This window comes from Corapipo altera, unplaced genomic scaffold, assembly GCF_003945725.1.
Source record: "Corapipo altera isolate COAL_440 unplaced genomic scaffold, ASM394572v1 180, whole genome shotgun sequence".
NCBI classification, from domain to species: Eukaryota; Metazoa; Chordata; class Aves; order Passeriformes; family Pipridae; genus Corapipo; species Corapipo altera.
The window spans coordinates 4,516,658-4,531,913 of NW_020884915.1; the positions used below are offsets into that span (position 1 = coordinate 4,516,658).

Genomic DNA, 15,256 nt, shown 5'->3' on the forward strand with positions numbered 1-15,256 from the left:
TCCTTGGAGCTCCTGGTACAGGAGGGCACCAGAATTTATAGGCAGGGACTACACTAAAGGGTGTAGCTCAGCAGCCCAATCTCTCGCTTCAGTAGGTCAACACCACATTCTCCACTGCTCTCACTTCCTTAACTTCCATGTTTGATTTGTTAATCAGGATTTATAGCTTCCTGGTTCTGCAAGAAGACACCACCTGACATCTGATTCAGGGGCAGCAGAGATCAAAAGTGGTTACAGTAGCTGGTGTTTTTCCCTCCCATCCCTCTTTGGCTGTGAAGTTCAGTTGTGGTCAGTTATGTAACACGTCCCTTTCTTGCTCTTAGGTTTGAGCTCAATCTGAGCCAAAGCTGCTTTTTAAGATGGTGTAGAAGAGCTTTCCTTTTTGGGACTGCACATGTGGAAGGGTAAGACTGTGGTGGGAAATAATCGAGGGGCTTATGGAGACCCTTCGTACTGGCCTGGGCTCTGGTACAGCCACCCTCTGCTTCAAGGGCATCAGACAGAGACAACCATCATGTTTCCAGTCCCTTAACGTTGTTGTGAAGGTGCAGTTTCAGGGACTGAGTCAAATCATTAAGGTTGGACGAAGCCTCCAAGATCACTGAGTCCAACTGTCAACACCTATACCATATCACTCAAGTGCCGTGCCAACCTGACTTTTGAACACTTCCAGGGATGGTGATTCCACCAGTTCTCTGGGCATCCTCTTCCAATGCTTGACAACTCTTTTGTGAAGGAAGTTTTCCTAGTATCCAACCTGAACCTCCCCTGGTGCAATCTCAGACCGTTCCCTCTCGTCCTTTTATCACACCTAACTTGCCATCATGAATTTCTCAAATATTAGTTACTTACCAACTTTCTAGGGGTAGAAGAATTTGGAACTAGAATGCTGAGTTGTCTTGAATTCCCCCAGACTTCATTTATGTATATTTCTGTCCTAACAGATGTCACAAAAACATGCAGTAAAAGTGAGTATCCTCATCTTTTTCTGACCTCCTCCTGTTCATCCTTCAGTGTGCTCTGAAGGATCATCACCAGGGCAGCAAGACTCAGTATGTTTAAGCTCTACAAGCTGTCTACAGCAAATCTGAAACTCCCAAAGTAGCATTTTGACTTTTGTTTCAAATTCAAGCCAAAATTCAGTGGTTATACACTGATCATTGTTAAATGGTACAACCTTTCCCAGAGAACAAGGAGTGTAAGTCCGGGGATAAAGGCAAGCATAGCAAATAAAGGAAAAATCATCCCAAATTCTCTCTTTCTGAAGCCCTTAATAGCATTGACACAGACATCCCACTGGGATTTACCAAATATTTAAGGTAACAGTTAAATAATGGCATCCAAAGGAACTCTACAGTGGATTTTTGCAAAGAGAAATTATCATGGTTGGGTTTTAGTGGATCCAAGTGCCCATCAAAGAACCTACATTTGCACAGAACTGCTAAATTTGGCAGTGCTTTAACAATATAGAAAACCACAGAATCACAGAAATATTTAGCCTGGAAGGGACCTCCAGAGGCTGTCTGGTCCAACCCCTGGTTCAAAGTAGGATTATCTTCAATCAGTCAATCAATCAACCTTCAAAGTGTCTCAGGGCCTTAGTTATTTCTGTCATGCAGAATTCTGCATTTTCTTTTATAGAAAAAGTGTGCAAAAACTTCTAGACAATAAAAATTTGACATGATGGATGTTCCTATTCTTATTTTTGGATGGGTTTGGATTTATTACTGATTGGCAAACATAATACTTTTCAGAAACCCAGAAACAGGATTCTTGTGCTTCATGAAACATGGAACACAACTGTCTTGGACAGCCAGCACCCAAACTCAAGCTCACACAGCAGAGGAGACCCAAAAGAAGATCAAAAGGAGAAAGGAAGCATGAACTCCATTGTGAGAAGGGAGAAAAAAAACAAAAGGGTTAGTTTGTTAGACATGCAAGCAGTTCATTGACTTTGTAAACATGGGTAGACTTTTCTCATGGTTTTGCAAGGCAGGTGGAGGAAGTGGTCACTCAGAGGGACTGAAGGAAGTAAGGGATGTGGCTTGGTAAACAAATTGGGGCAGCTGTTGCAATCCTCGAGAGATGAAAGAAAAGCAAAACCAGATTAAAACCACTGAAAACTCAACAAAACCTGTTAATATTTGAATGTAAAAAGAGAAGACGTGAGGCAACTCCAAACAGAAAGGCTGAGGCAAGCTCAGGATGGTTGGTCCACACATACCCCAATGGCAAGGATCACTGCATGGCCATCCTGCTCCAGGACTGGCATTCTCTGCATGGAGCCCAGCATTCCAGTTCCTCTGACCCTGGATAAAAAGAAAGTGTGGTGGATTAACCTTGGCTGGCTGCAAGACACCCACCTGGACCCTCTCTCATTCCTCCTCCTCAACAGGGCACAGGAGGAGAAAATAAGGTGAAAAAATGGGTTGAGATAAGGACAGGGAAATCACTGTCACACAGAAAACAGAATCAACTGACAGAAATATAATTTCATTGCCAATTAAAATAGAATTTGATAGTAAGAAGCTCTGACAACTTAAATAACACCTCCCCCACTGTTTACCCAGGCTCAGCTGCACTTCTTCATTCCACTCCTGTACCTCCCCACTCCCTGAGTGGCACAGGGGGACTAAGAGGAATGGGGCACTGTGGTCAGACCACAGCAGTTTGTCACTGATGCTCTGTCCTCCTCACTCTTTTCCTTTGGTCCATTATGGGTCCTTCCCACAGGCTGCAGTCCTTCAGGATAATCCAAAATGAGCTCTCGATGGCCACAGTTCCTTTAGAAAGTGTCCTCTTGCTCCACCACAGATCCCTCCATGGACTGTGGGGCCACCTCTGGTCTGGCACATGGAACACCTCCTCCTCCTCCATCATCTCTAACCTTGTGTTCGCAGGGCTGTTCCTCACATCTTTTCACCCCTGAATCTTCCTTCCCCGAGTGGCATTTTGTACATTCTTCAAATATATTTTCCCAGAGGCACCACCCTGAGGTGGGACTGTTGCAGGGCTGGCTGGAACACACCAAAGCACCAGAGATGCTGGGTCAGTGATCAAGACACCAGTTGGCACACGTTGAAATGACCCCTTCCATTTAATGCACTGCTCCATTTACAGTGGGCACTTCATGGTCCCTGATACTGCAGGAGAAAACTGAAGAGCCAATGGCAAAATAATACAGTGCTATTGACCTGTTTTTTGCACAAAAAGATGTTTCTTCCCACCAGGGAGGATGGCTGATGGAGTGAGGGATTTTGTTGACTCTTGGCTCGTTTCACCAAAGCTGGAACTGGATGAAGACGTGTGCAAACGTCTTTTAGTTTGGCTCCATCACTGCTTTAAAAGTCAACTGTGCAATGAAATGCTTGTCCTTTGGGTGGGAGAAAGGATGCAAGGTGTTCACATTTTTTTACTAATTAACATCCAGTTCCCACTAATGCCTTTAAATTTAACTGATACCATAATTTCTAGCACAGCATCAATGATGTTTCCCTGTCATAGGACACATCAAGGGCCAGAAAGCAGGTACCAATCACTCACCCCAAGCTGAGACAGCCTCCATGGTACACCCCTTCACTGGTCCCCAACCTCTCTCCCCATTTTTCAGTTTCCTTGCACCTCTGTCCAAAGCTTTGTTTGCACAAGTGTTACCAAAGCAAATTGTAAGGTAGGAATGGTTTCATTGCTTAAGGAAATCAAGATTTATGATTAAACTATGTTTGCTTGGATCAGTGAAGATTAAATGATTTAGTTAGGCACTGGAAACAGCCATGCTACCTGTCCAGGGGAATACCAGCTTCCCTCCTCATACAAGTCTCCTGTCATCCCTCTGCTGCACTTTCTTCCAGTAATGGCCATTTGTCTCTGGCCATTAAGTTACAAATGTGTTCCTCAAGCACAGTGGTGCACCTGACAGCATGTGAACAAGAGAAAACAGTGTCAAACTGACCTTTCCTGTAGAAGACTTGCTGGCACTCCTCAGTCCCTGGCCTCTCTGACTGCTCTGCCCTTCCTCGAAAGATTCCTCCACATTCTTGACAGATTCCCTCAGCACCACTGCAAGCTCTTCTTCAGTCCACCCACTGTCTCCCTTGTTCTGCAGCTGTGGCTGTGTTCACTATGGATACCTGAGAGCCCATGCACTGCCGGAACAGAACCAAAGATGTTACTTGATTACAATGTCCCAACAACAGAGAAGCTGTGGGCAACCACATAGGCACTGCAGTCCCCACCACATGGCTACAGGGGTGTCTTCTCTTTTTATTCCTCTTATACACCCTCTTTCTCTTGACTTGCAGTTTCTTTCCCAGTCCTCTCCTATCTGTTCTATTGCTGGCTCCCTCTTCTCCAGCAGGCATGACATTCAGATCCACACTGGCAGGTCTCCATGCAGGAGAGCAGAGAGTGTTTGTCCAAGGCCTGTGCCTGGTGTGTTACGGGTGAGAGCATCCAGGTAAGCAGGTGGGGGCAGCTCTTCGTGAGAGCCAAGAGCTCTACAAGGAAATAGTCTCATTGATCTTATGATACTTAGGATCTATGACATTCCTGAACAGTAACCATACTCCAGCCAGAAAAATGGGGAGAATAAAGGCTCAACACAAATTCAGGTTGAATTCAGCAAACAGTTTCATTTGAGCAAAATGCTAAACTGCGAAAAATGTTTGTGCTGTACGTGTCATAACAAAATGTTTCAAATATAGTTGTTGGACATTCTTTAAAGCTTGAAGAACCTGAGAACCTAACAAGACAGTTCCTTTGGGGTAAGATTGCAGCTGAAAAATTAGTTATTCACCACCTCTGCTATTATTGAAAGGCTTTTGCGTGCCTGGAAGAGACATCGTACTGTTGAGGAAAAGAGGGAACTTGGATTATCTAGGAAAGGTGCTAGGCAGATGGTGATGAAAGACTTGGAACTTGTGCCTAGTCTCATTTTGTACTGCTCCTCATCTGCTTGGTTGCACCTCCTCTGCTTCCAGCTCCTCTCCTTCTCCCAGACCACCACTGACTCCAACCCACCCCAACTAATGAACACCAACCTCTTTGAATGCAACAAGATTTGCTTACCAAATGTCAGTAAGAGGTAACAGAAATCAAGCACTTTTACCTTACAGTGAGGGGACGTTGTACAGAACAGGAACTGTTTGATTTCCATTTACTTTTTGATAGCAAACACTGCAATACTTTACACAGCATATCAGAGCACAAGATCTGCCTTTATATGAACATACACTCATCACTCCTTAAATCAACACACTTTATCAACCTGCAGTTGGTAAAGACAGACAAAACAGATGAAGGGTCAATGGCAAAACCTCAATGGCAAAGGAAAGACAAATGAAAATTATAATCTCCAAGAATGAACTTGTCATTATGAAGTCTCAATACTCAATTTACATAAACAGTTACTGAAACAGAGATAATAATGAAACCTAGAGCAAGGACTAGGATTGAGGCTTCCACACTTTTAAACAACTTTTAGTCACCGCTAAAAAGCTGTTCCTTACCCTGCAATCCTTTGTGCCTGGCACCATGCAGGTAGAAGCACAGAGAATGCTCCTACCCTGGCCAACTGGTAATCAAGTGTTTAAGTTGGTTTTCTGGGATCACAGATTAATTTGACTGCTTCTCACCTTGGGTATTTCTTTGCTGAACAGACTATCTCTTAAGCCACCTTAAGATGGGAACCACTCATGCTCAGAAAGAAAATAGCTTCAGGTTTCCTATCTGTAAATGCCCTCCTCCAGGCAGTCACTGATATCACTCACCGTTTCAGGCAATCTTTAGGCAACTAAATGTCTGAGTCACAAAAAAAGTATAAATACCTCCCAGGTACTGATCCTCCAAGGCAACTGATGTCAGCAAGAGATGGGGAAGGGCAGTTCAGCTTCCATCCATCCCACATCTCCCTTGAATCTTGCCTTGTGTTTGTTGAACAAACCTGATCTGTTACCCTCCAAGTCAGGGAGGCCCTGCAGAGAGACCTTGCCAGACTGAGGACTGGGCCATCACCAACCACATGAAGTCCAATAAGGGCAAGTGCTGGATTCTGCCCCTGGGATGGGGCAACCCAAGATGTACAGACAGACTGGGAATGAGAGGCTGGAAAGCAGTGCCAGGAAAGGGCCCTGGGGGTGCTGGTGGGTGGCCAGTTGGCCCTGAGTCAGCAGTGCCCTGGCAGCCAGGAGGGACATCCCTGTCCTGGGGGCATCAGGGACAGGATCGCTGGCCGGGCCAGGGAGGGGATTGTCCTGCTCTGCTCTGCCCTGGGGCAGCCTCACCTCAATATTGGGGCAGTTTGGGGTGTCACAATGTCAGGAAGGTATTGAGCCATTAGAGAGTGTCCAAAGGAGGGTAATGAAGATGGGGAAGGTCCTTGATTTGAAGCCGTGTGGGGACACTGAAAGCACTTGGTCTGTTCAGCTGGAGAAGACTGAGGGGAGACCTCTTTACAGTTACAACTTCCTTGGGAGGGGCAGAGGGACAGACACTGATCTCTGCTCTGGGGGGACCAAGGACAGCATCCAGGGAATAGCTGGAGGTGTGCCAGGGGCAGGGTTAGGTTGGATCTCAGGAAAAGGTTCTTCCTCCAGAGGGTGGTTGGGCACTGACCAGACTCCCCAGGGCAGTGGGCACAGCACCAAGGCTGCCAGAGCTCCAGGAGTGTTTGGATGATCCTCTGGGGCACAGGGTGTTACTCTTGGGGATGGTCCTGTGCAGGGCTGAGGGTTGGACTTGATGATCCTTGTGGGTGCCTTCCAACTCTCAGCATATTCTGTGATTCTGTGAAACAGCAGAAGTTGAAAAAGGCAAGCAATGGCTTGCAGAAAGAGAGTGGGTCCAAAACATTTTATTTTTTTGCTGAAGCCAGAAAGGAAAACAATTAGCAGAATGATCTATTAAACCACAACCCATAACATTTCATTGAAAAGTAAAAATGCTGCCATAAACTTCAGGATAACCAGAAGTATTTGATTGATATCACAGCTTGAAAATTTACATTTTCTTGTTACTAAGGTATCTAGACCCAAAGTTGGTGCTAATGTTCACAACCTGTCATGAATGGCTTCACCCCCAAAAATGACAGAACATATTGTCTTGTCATTACATAAATTTCAACACTGCTATCAAACAAATATTGACAATCTTCCCACGTAGTTTCTCTCCCATCATATAAAGAAACAGTTCTATGTATTATTAACACATACTTTTGCCTATGCAGTTTGGCCAACTTCCTAAACAATCCATCCCACCTAGTTTTGAATTTAAGACAACAGTTTCATTAATTCAGCTGGGCTGATCACTGCTAGTTATAAATTTAGCAGTTGTGCCTCCTTTTCCCAATATGACCTGCAATCACAAACACTTCTGCCATCCTGACAAAATAAATAAGATCACAACCAGACAAAAAAAAAGTCTTAAGCCAAGGGCATTTGTATTAAAATGGAGAGAGTGTATCCATAAAGTCATTTAAAAGACAAAAAGGAAAACACAAAAATGTCCTTCACGAGGGGAGCAGCTGTTTGACCAGCATGGACACATGACTTGGTTCTGCAGTTGTATTTGGAGGCAAAACTGTCTTCCAGCACCAAATGCCAGAAATTCAGGCAATTAAGGCTGTGCCCTTGAAGTCTCCCACTCACAAGTGTTTGAGGCTTACCAAAGTGCTTACTGAAGCCATGACTGACCTGAGTGCATGTCCCTGCTCTGAGGGACCAGGACCAGCCCCAGCCCCAGCCCCAGCCCTCCTCACTCCTGCACTGGCCTCCTGCTGGAGGTTTGGGATCAGATCAAGGCACTGTTCTCTGCCTTAGGTTTCTGTGCCACTTCCCATTCCTTGCTCTTCAGAGTCACTGCCCAGTGCCTGGAGATAATTTTCTATGGCCATTGTTTTAAATAAAACAATTATATTTCTTTGCTGAAGCAGACTCTCCTGGAAGCAAAATTTCCCTGCTGTGGCTGAGGGTTGGCAAGGGTCTGATTCAGAAACAGAAAATGCCCTAAAGCAGATCCCAACCAGAGTGCAAGACTGTGAGAATTGCAACCCCCATTTTATGAAAAACTTACAGGCAGCTAATCACAATAATGAGGTGCCAGGCAAAACTTAGAGGCAAAATCCTCTCAGAAAACCGTGTTTCTTACCAACACTCAGCCCTGCCTGACACCTTGAACAGGACTTTGAGTCCCAGGGGAGATGAAGGGTGGTGCCACCCCCCTCACTTCACCAGCCATCTGCAACTGCTCCACCTTCAATGACAGCTGAAATCACACAGCACCTCCTCCAAGTTCCTGTTCAAAATCTCTCACAGAATGGCTCAAACAACAAACAAACAAACAAAACCCCATTTAGCTGAGGATAAATAAAATAAAAGCAAATAAATTGCAAGAAAGTAATAAGCCGTGTGTCATAGCTTCAGTATATCATTATCCTTTACGTAGCTGTGTATGTGTAAATGTCACACTTACACAGTTGTAAACGTTTCTCTGTTAATATCTGTAAAATATTCATCTCCTGCTAACCACACTGGTGAAATGCAGCATTCTTCTGCCAACTCCTCTTCAAAAGGAAGGTTTCATTTCAGGATCCCAAACTCCAAGTCAAATGTTGATTGAGATGTGAGGAATGGTACTCATTCTCCCATTAATTACAGGTGTGTTTTATTACAGGTTTGTTTTGCAGCAGAGAATGACAGCTAGAGCTCCTTTTATGTTGTATTTGCCTGTTTCTGGTTGATTTACAGGTTAATGGGTTGTGGGTTTTTTTCCTTCAACTGCAAAGTTTCACAGGACTTTAAGCCAGTCACAGAATCCTGAAACTTTCTAGTTTTCCAAATCAGACAGTCAACTCTCCTTCCTTGCCAGACACATGAACTTACCCAAGATACAGACAAAATCTTCTTTCCTTGCCAGATCTGCCCAGTTCTTGGAAGACTGGAATAAACTTTTATGAGAGCAGCTTTCAGCTCTTCTTTCTGAGCAGGCACTGAGTACAGACTTCCAGGGACGTCCACTTTTCCCCCTGCAGCCCCCTCCTCCTGCGAGGGGTCACCCCCTGAGCACTCCGGGCACAGCACCAGCAGAAGGTGCTCCATGGCCACAGTGCAAAGTCCAGACACAGCTTTCACGAAGGATGCTGCCGAGTTTTTAGCTTCATTCGCCCTCTCGTGGACTTACCTGACCACAAGTTCCTAGAAACAGGTTACCCAGAGTAGTTGTGGATGCTCCATCCCTGGGAGTGTTCAAGGTGAGGCTGGATGGGGCTTGGAGCAACCTGGGCTAGTGGAAGGTCCTGCCCACGGCAGGGAATGGAACTAGGTGGTCTGTAAAATCCCTTCCAACCCAAACAATTCTGATTCTATTCTAAAACACCTGTTTTTCTTGAGGAATTGCAGCTATGGGATCAGCCATCCTCCCTCAGCTGTCAGGGGCTTTGGGAAAGGGGAGTGAGCAGGCAGACACAGCAAACCCCACAGCTACTGCATGGGCACAGCCCAAATCACAGCTTTCTCAATCAATAACACCCCACAAATGTATTTTCCTCTGCAGAGTGGTGATGTACACCATTAGCTCCATTTCAGAGGGGAAAGGAAAATTACACTGCTGTAACACAGTCCATCTCCTTCAGATATTCATGTGGCAAACTTTCTAAAAATCACTGTGGTCTGTGCAGAAACACCAAACAGAGAAGAAATGAACAGGAAAAATATTTACTTTTCCTCTCCAGCATGTTATGCAGTGTTTCCAAGCTGCTAAAGTTAATTCTTTACCACATTTATTAAATTTGACTCCCATGCTTTAGCTCTGACTCATTTTCACTCTAATCAGTTCCTAATTATTACCCACTTCCTCAGAAAGATTATGGGGACAGATGCTGCAGTACCATGACTACTAAACAAAACCCTGTAAACTGGAGGAAATATTTCCAGCAGATGTAGGCAGATTAATCTGATGAGCTGCTCTGGTAGTTTCTTTCCTCACTTTCTCCGTCCAGTTAATCAATTTACATATGCACTGGTTTTAACAGTGACTTTGTGCAATAAACAACCTTTAAAAAAACAAGTTAGTGCTTATTTACAGGGTAACAGTGCAAACAGGCTAAACTGGCTGAAATCCTGGGACAAGAGTGTCCAGGATTGACTTCCCAGCCAGCATCTTGCACAAGAGAATGGGGCTTGGGGTTGAGGGGAACAAAATAGATGGAGTGTGTGTCAGACATCACAGCACAGCTGGACACACGGTGCAGGACGCACAGACACACAACACACATATTCCCACAGCATAAAATCAGCAAAGCTTTCTGCTACACATCTTCAGTAACAGCCTTCACATTATGAGTGGTGCTACCAATGCCTTCACCCCCAGATAACTTCATCAGGTGCTGATCCAGTTTTGGGGTTGGGATGGGAGGCTGCCGAGCCGAGGTTTGCATCCTAAAGCTGAGGGCACAGCAGGATGAGGCAGCCCTTTACTCATCACTTCTCTGCCTGGTTCCCTCCTGTCTCGTGGGGACATTTTGCTGTCTCGTTTCTGCCTCTTGGTGTGGAGGAAGCCTGAAAACTCACTGACATTTAACTTGAAAGTCTGATTTAAAGTCAGCCTGGGGTGTGATTTTGGTTTCCTTTTGCTGACACTCACCAGCAGCACTCATGGAGAGGGAGCTAAAGCAGAGGGAGAGGGAAACTGAGTAAAGGATGCCAAGTCACATCCATGTTTTCTGGGTGGAAGAAGAAACAGTGGGAAACAATACAGGCATTTAGGAACAGTGGGAATAATCTCAAATATAATTCAGTCAAGGAGAACCCCAGAAGCTCAAATGAACATTTCTTTTCTCTCACTCTGAGGATGAAGAGGACTCTCACAGTGACCCACCACCGCATGCAATGAATACTCAGTGGGCTCATCATTCACTGCCCTGGATTGGTGACTTCTTGATCAACTCTGTTTCTCTGGGATATTTGCAGCTGCAGTTTTAATCTCTTCTGCACTACTTTTCTGATATACAGTAAAAACCTGTATATAATTTAATCATGCCCTATCAGATGTCTCTTTCACCATAATTTGGAAAGACGAAGTTTAAAAAACATCCTCAGCTTCCTAAACACGAACACAAAATAGTTATGGGGAAGGGGGGGGGGGGGGGGGAAAAAAAAAAAAAAAAAAAATCCCCTGGTATTGAAATTACAGGATCTTACTGCTTGGCATCTAAGCCACAGGAACCAGACAATTGTTAGTCATGACCGTTTCTTTCACAGCTCAAGACATTTCCCTTATGGAATAAGTGAACCAGTGTTTCAAAACTACCTCCGAGCGCAGCCACACGTAGCCATCTATCAGCATCACACACACAGCAACTCCAGTTTCCATTTCAGACATTCCAAAATGCTGAAAATCAAGTCAGAATGTCCAATTTCCCTGATTTAGCGGCCAACACTTGCTAAGATTTCCAGGAAACTGGTATTTATACAAACTGTGCCAAAGCTATTCTGTACAAAGTAATTTCAATTGGAATTTGAAAAGAACTCTGTCCTGAAGCAACAAAAGAATAAAATCCATTCCAGATCTACAACCCAATAACACATCAAAAATATATGGTAATTAACTCTATTAAAGGAAAACTTTGCTTCTATGACTCTGCTAATCAGTAATTTTACTTTAAATACTTAAAAATCACTTAGAGAATATTTGGATTGTAAGAAACCATCTGAGTAGCTCCATGGTTGGATACTAGAAAGTAAATCCTAAACATTTTTCAGGATATTCATGTGGTTATGGATATCCGCTGCACAGAAATTAAATAATTAATAATAAATAAACAAATAAAGAAAGAAGTAAATCAGAAAACCACTTTCAAATATGTGATAGAAAATGACTGGCTGCAATAAGAGACCATCTCACATCCCACTAGGTGGAGCTCCGGGCTAGAAATCTGGTAAATAATTTCACTAATCCCTGTCACCCAGGAAAACGATTTACAGAAGTTCATTTGCCTCTTTCCTAATGCCCACACACACAAAAAAATTAATGGCTTTGCATACTAAGAGACCACAACTACAAGCAATCCGATCAAAGAGAATCAATCAGCTCTGTAAATTGTGCAACCACTTGTTTTGAAATTAAAAGGCAGATGAAAAATAACTTCTGTTTTAAACACAATTTCCTGGCTTTGAGCCTTTAGCTTGATTGTTGCTAGCTGGGTTACGTGGAGCACTAGAGAAGGTAGGTGATTTTCAAACTCTTTTTAGCTGATGGCTGTATGTCACCACACTGTGTGCTACACAGGGCGTGGATAGACTACAAAACATAATATCACTTCAGCAGGAAGCTGAAACATTAATCAGCATCTGAAACATTAATCAGCATCAGCAAGGTGAAGTTGCAGCTCAAATATACTACCAAGCACTTCTTCAAGGTCATTCTACTGTGCACCTTTCAGGACAGAAAGGATTGCAGACTGTCAGGCACCATCATGTCTTGGCAGATTTTCAGACACGTGTGATTTACCACAGTGATGGCACAAGTAGATTGGTAATGAGGTGCTCCATCATGCCAAGTGTCAATACTGTACTGAGAGGTACACTGTAATTAATTAATGCTATATACTGTGTGAATTTATCCTGATCTAGGGGAGTAAGGGCAGGCACTGGCAGCTGGGGATATAGAAGCTCCTCAAATTGGGATAAACTGAAACAGAATTGAATTACAGCTGGAAGGAGAAGGAGCACTGTCAGGGATCCAGGTCTAGAGGATTTATTGCTGTGATTGGATGGAATACAGCTCTTTCTTTAAAAAACATAAACTGCCAGCTACCCAATTAAACAGTTTTACTAAGAAGCAGTTTCCAAAAGAAGAACTTGTTTAGGAATGACAGTCACCAAAACTAGTCTATAGCCCTTGGGTTTATTCTCTGAGATACATATTTCAACAGGGGAAAGAAAAGGCTTCTTAGCCTATTGTTTACCCAGTGAGTACTTACAGTGTAATTAAATGAGGTTGGTTGTTCTCCTTCACAGTAAGACAATCCCATTCACCACCCCAAGGCTCAAGGGCATTCCTAAACTTTTGTCTAAAGATTAGTGTCTGTATAAGGGGAATGCCCAGTATCTCAGAGTCAAAACCAGGTCCTATCGTGCACACACCAGCACTCCAGACTGTGAATAAAACAGCTTGTTTCAAAGAGCTTGAGCTCAGATCTACACTGGTTACAGACATCCTCATATCTGAACTACAGTGGTGTGGGATCTGTGATCCACAATATGGCAATTTCTACAGTGGGCAAGCAGATTCCAGGCGCTGCTGAAGCTGTAATTGAAACAATAAGGAAAATGCATTAACATCTGGAAGACACAGGCAATATGACAAATTTAACCCAGCCTTGCTTAGAAGAGCAGATGCACAAAGGCACAAATACAAGCACATACCAAAAAATAAGTCATTTGGTTTATGATGATTAAAAGGAGACCACCAGGACATCCTTCCAGGCAGATGTACCATTCAAAGAAAAACACTCCACAAGGGGAAGCAAAATGAGTCACTCACAAGAAGTACTGTTGAATTCTTTTAATAACACTAGGAAAATATCATAGTATTAAAGTCCTGCACGGGATCCTCGAAAGGTTATTTTGGTTGGGATTTCTTTGTGTTTATAAACCAAACTTTGTTTCCCAATTGTGTTTCCTTTTAAGCTGACTACTCCTTTACAATGGCATTTCCAGTTAAAACACAGCTAACCTATAAATACCTGAATGCCACAACACACATTGTGTGCGTGGGTTTTGTTTAAGTCTTAGCGGAAATAACAGTAAATCTACTCAACACAGGGAAGCAAACGTCGATTTGTTAAGCAGGGAATGTAATAGCCAGTAAAGAATACATTGCATACATAATACAGAAGGAAAAAAATTATCATCTGGAGTATGTGAAATTACACTGATTTTGCACCTTAAACCTATTAGAAGTTACTCTGTTGGCCAATACTAATCCACTGAACAAGCAGAATGTTGGTCAGAAGTCTAACGTGTCCTGTACCAGCACAGAGGGAATACAAGCAGTCCATTGCTGTTAAAAGAAAACATGAAATCCAGCTCATGTTTCTGGTTAGGGGTCGATTTCTTCGGGAACTACTGTTAACATAACATCTTCGTTGCCCCTGCGTACGACCATGTGCAACGTACTGTCCTTTTTAATAATGTCACTGACATCACTGGCTGAGCTTATCGACTGTCCATTGATGCTTATAATCACATCATTGTCCTTCAGGCCACCACTGAAAACACAAAGCAGCAATGTGTTATTACAATTGCCTTTATAATTGTCTTTACGATATTGTTTAAAAAAAAAAATTAAAAAAAAAATTGCTGGGTTTTTTCCCATTTCCCACCCAACAGCAGGCATGTGAAAAGCAATCAGAATTTATGAAGCAGTGAAGATTACAACACAATTCAGAAACCTCAGAATCTGATGGATGTACAAGTTTGATGAATCCCATATTTCACTGTCTTCAAAGGAATTCCCTATTGTAAAAAAGCAGTAATTCTGCAACAAGGATCTTAGAAGCTGATTTGGTGGAAAAGATAGAGGCACACTTTCCTTCTAAAACAATTGCAACAAGGCACCTCCTTTTAGAGGGGAAATTTCCCAAGCTTTTACTCCTGAATACACAGCAAAACAACCTGAGTAGCACCATGTGTTAACACAAGAGGAATTTCAGTCCCAGATCCACGCTGTCCTCCACACAGAGCTTACTGGCAGCCACTACACCTCATCTTAGTGTTTGAAACCTGAGCAGAATAACACACACAGCTCAGTCACCAAAACGTGTCCTTCCTTTCACCTGCCTGCCCGTAGTCCCCAGAGTCCCTTCTGCTGACCTCAAAAGTTGAACCTTCCTGACTCAAAGGAGGACAGGGCAGAAGCAGAGCCGGCACCACAAGGCTCCCCTGCCCAGGGCTGTGTGTCTCTCCCTGAGCTGGCTGAGGCTGCTGTCAGGACCAAGAAACGGGTGGTGAGGGATGCCACAGACCACAACATCTTGCCCAGTCTTGCACAACGGTCTGGCTCCAAGTTATGGAAACATTAACCAAGACAGATCAGACATGATTCAACCCTTCAGCATAATCCTGCACAAAACCACAGAGCAGTCATCAGCCTCTTCCAGCCACAGAAGGCGCCTCAAATGAGTGTCTCCTGCAAGCAGGATGCCTTGGTCAATGTTTGTAACAAATCTGGTCGCCTACCAAAGGCATGGCTCAAAACATTT

The 15,256-nt window shown here is 43.8% G+C and overlaps 1 protein-coding gene across 1 annotated transcript in view; it reads right to left on the minus strand.

Moving 5' to 3' along the window:
• Positions 1 to 13,542: 13,542 nt before the first annotated feature.
• Positions 13,543 to 15,256, minus strand: part of HTRA1 (HtrA serine peptidase 1) — a 33,019-nt gene continuing 31,305 nt past the window's right edge. The window contains exon 9 of the mRNA XM_027655142.1: positions 13,543 to 14,263. Within this exon, the coding sequence (XP_027510943.1) occupies positions 14,095 to 14,263 (169 nt within the window). The 3' untranslated portion in view covers positions 13,543 to 14,094. The remainder of the gene's footprint in view (positions 14,264 to 15,256) is intronic.